General features: G+C 39.8%; 1 protein-coding gene across 2 annotated transcripts in view; it reads left to right on the top strand.

Moving 5' to 3' along the window:
* Positions 1–3,000, top strand: part of MTRR (5-methyltetrahydrofolate-homocysteine methyltransferase reductase) — a 31,421-nt gene that overhangs the window by 11,025 nt on the left and 17,396 nt on the right. For both annotated transcript variants that reach the window (XM_035894136.1, XM_009638753.2), the window contains 2 exons: positions 420–537; positions 1,597–1,957. In XM_035894136.1, coding sequence (XP_035750029.1) covers positions 420–537; positions 1,597–1,957 — 479 coding nt within the window. The remainder of the gene's footprint in view (positions 1–419; positions 538–1,596; positions 1,958–3,000) is intronic.

Here is a 3,000-nt window from a genome sequence, read left to right on the forward strand (position 1 = left end):
GGTGAGATAATTTCTTTTGATAATTCACATACAGTTTATCAGTTTCACTCTTTTTATAATTATTTCAGTTCCTTACATTTTTTCTGTAAGAGGGAGTTTGTGTTCTTTAAAAGCCTCAAACTAAAACAACATTCTTCAGAAATGTGAAATATTGAAAGCGAAGTGTTTTCACAGAAGAATTTGTGTCTTACATTTGTGAAGGAGGAAACACTTTTTTAGCTCTACTTTGGCAAAAATTTTGGTTGGTTTTTTTTTTTTTTTTTTGTAGGTCGTAAAAGTACTCTGGTATTATGCACTTTGCTATAGCAGGTTCCTTCTGTTTGCGTGAAAGAAAATCCTGTGTTGTCTTGCAGATCTTTGTCCTTGTAGCCTGGGTGACTGGCTGATTGACATCATTTCTCTTTCCTTGAATTTGCTAGGTTTGGGAGATTCAGAATACACGTTCTTCTGTAATGGTGGAAAGACAGTAGACCGAAGACTTCAAGCACTCGGTGCTCAGCACTTCTATGGCACGGGATTAGCAGATGATTGTGTAGGGTAAGAGCTGAATGAGTTTGGATTTTATTTCTTCAAGTTGCAATAACCACTTGTGAATTTGGCTAAATGTTCTGAACTATTTGAAATCAGTTGAACCTTAATACTCAGCACCTCATAGGAGTGAGTCCTGTCTGAACACAGTATGCCTTTTCAATCTCAATTGCTATTAAATGAAACTCCATTTTTAAAGTGTGAACAAACATCTGTAATGCCTGGAAAAATTGAGAGTGTTTAGCAGTTTTAGAAATTTAAGTAATTCATAATAAGTTAAGGGGTTTAAAAATTTAGTCTGCTTACTGAAGCAAATAAAACCAGTTCCCAGTATGTGTAGTACTAGGTAATGGGATCTCTTTCTACATGCACATCAGACTCTTATCCAAGCTCATGTCTTGCAGCATAGCTGCTGTAGGTAAACCCTACAATGTTTTTTAATTTTTTTCTCTCTTCTGTAAAACAGCCTTTTTTTTTTTTTTTGATCACTGTCAAGGAATCATGTAAGAAGGTTATTTTGATTGCTGTAGAGGAATGATGTAAGAAAACAACTCCTTTCGTGCTCTGTTCCTCTTTCTGGCCAGTAGGCTGCAGTCTTGGCTTATTTATTTTGAACTACAGATTATATTGGTTCTGTGCATGATGATATGAGACAATTGAATGCAAACATTACCATAACCATAAAACTTGTATCTTATGTTCTAAAGTAATAAAAAAAGGAACATTAGTGTAAACTATTGATGTTGCTGTTGCACAGTGAAAAGTTAGAACTTCCTGTCATAAAGTTCAGCATAAGAAAATAAAAGTGAGAAACTGGAAGAGCAGCGAGGCTGCTACACACTTTAGACTCCATAAATTTACGTAGTGGTAGTAGCTAAATGGAAATACTTTTTTTAACAAAAAAGTCATCTTGGTAACAGCTGCAGGTTTATATTAAAAATGGAAAATGAATAGTGTTTTTAGCTTTTGTGGTCTTTTCATTATTTGTAAATTAATAGTCCAGAAAGTCACAATAAGTCAACCATTCCTTTCTCTTTTGTGTTTTTTCCTCCCTTTTTTCCCTCCCAGTTTGGAACTAGTGGTTGATCCTTGGATTGATGGACTTTGGCTTGCCCTCGAGAAAGTATTTCTACTGCAGAAAGAAAAAGAAGTTATGAGCAACAGTGCTGCTTCTAGCTCGCTCTCTGCAGCCCCGCACGTTGGGCATGAACTAAGCTCAGAAGTACAGAACTTGAAGCTAGAAGATGAAAGAGTGAGGAGTTCTGATGTTCCGACACAGAAACCGGTTGACGTCCATCTTGTGGCTTCAACTAGAGACACCGAACCTTCACTTGTTCATTCTGTCCCTCCTGTCTCTCAGTCTGCTCTTAATATTCCTGCCTTGCCACCAGAATATATAGAGGTGGAGTTTCAGGATGCCCATGGTGAGGTAAGGACTTCACTTCGAATGATGAAAGCCCCTGGCTCTGGTAGGTACGTGAGTGTATGCTCCTACATATGGCTCAAAAGAGCAAGTACATACGTAAATAAAGGAGATAACGTCCCTGAACGCAGTTTTTTGAATTGTAAGTGAAAGGTCCATTTTTATTATGAAAATGTAGTTACCACCATATGAGTTGCAGACACTGATGTAAAATTACAATTTAGCTAAATAAGAATTTACTAAAGGAATGGCATTGCAGTGCCAGGAATGGAAGAATTAAAATCCTCAGTGGTGTATGTTAGGATGGTGAAAACATCTTCCTGTAGAAAGGAGTATAGTACAATTTCTGTTCAAATTTTTAGCACTTACAGAATGCCGTAAGAGGGTGTAAAATTGCTCAAAATCTTGCTGCATATTTAATAACAGAGAAACTTGTCATTGTAAAAACATGATCATAATTTTACTATTGGAAACAGAAGATGAACTGTTGACTGAAAGCCAGTGTGCTTTTCCTATGAAGCCATGTTGAACAAAGACCTGCTGTGCAAAGAGAAGAATTAGCATGAGCTGGTGATCGTCTCCAGTTAGCATATTTAGTGTTCAAAATGAACTGGAAAGCACAGCTCAAACCTTCCTGGTTGCCTGCCAGAGGGCAGATGTTTTGGTTATCTGTGCAAGGGAGCAGTGTGGGCTGGTTGCTCTTTAAGGGAAAGGGAGCCAGGAGCTGAGTGCAGTAACACAGCCAGCCATGTTCCCTGATACCCAAGCAACACAACCCAGGAGATGGCAGCCAGGATCAGCCAAGAGGGCAGGTCATCAGGCAAGTTTGTGGGAATGAGGCAGGTCTGGGGCCAAGTCAGGAAGTCAGTCTGCACATCCAGGCCTGGATCAACAGCGTCTGTGGCCAGCCGTGGGCATGGTTGCAGTTGAGCTGCTGGCTAGTACTCCAGTGATGTAGCTCTGGCAGGGACTGAAGACCCAGGGCTGAGCTGAGATGGGGCTCCTGGGCCCATGAGCAGAGGTGGGGTGGAGTCCTCTGAGGCTGGGCA

This window comes from Egretta garzetta, unplaced genomic scaffold (assembly GCF_000687185.1).
Source record: "Egretta garzetta isolate BGI_Z169 unplaced genomic scaffold, ASM68718v1 scaffold264, whole genome shotgun sequence".
In the NCBI taxonomy this organism is placed as follows: Eukaryota; Metazoa; Chordata; class Aves; order Pelecaniformes; family Ardeidae; genus Egretta; species Egretta garzetta.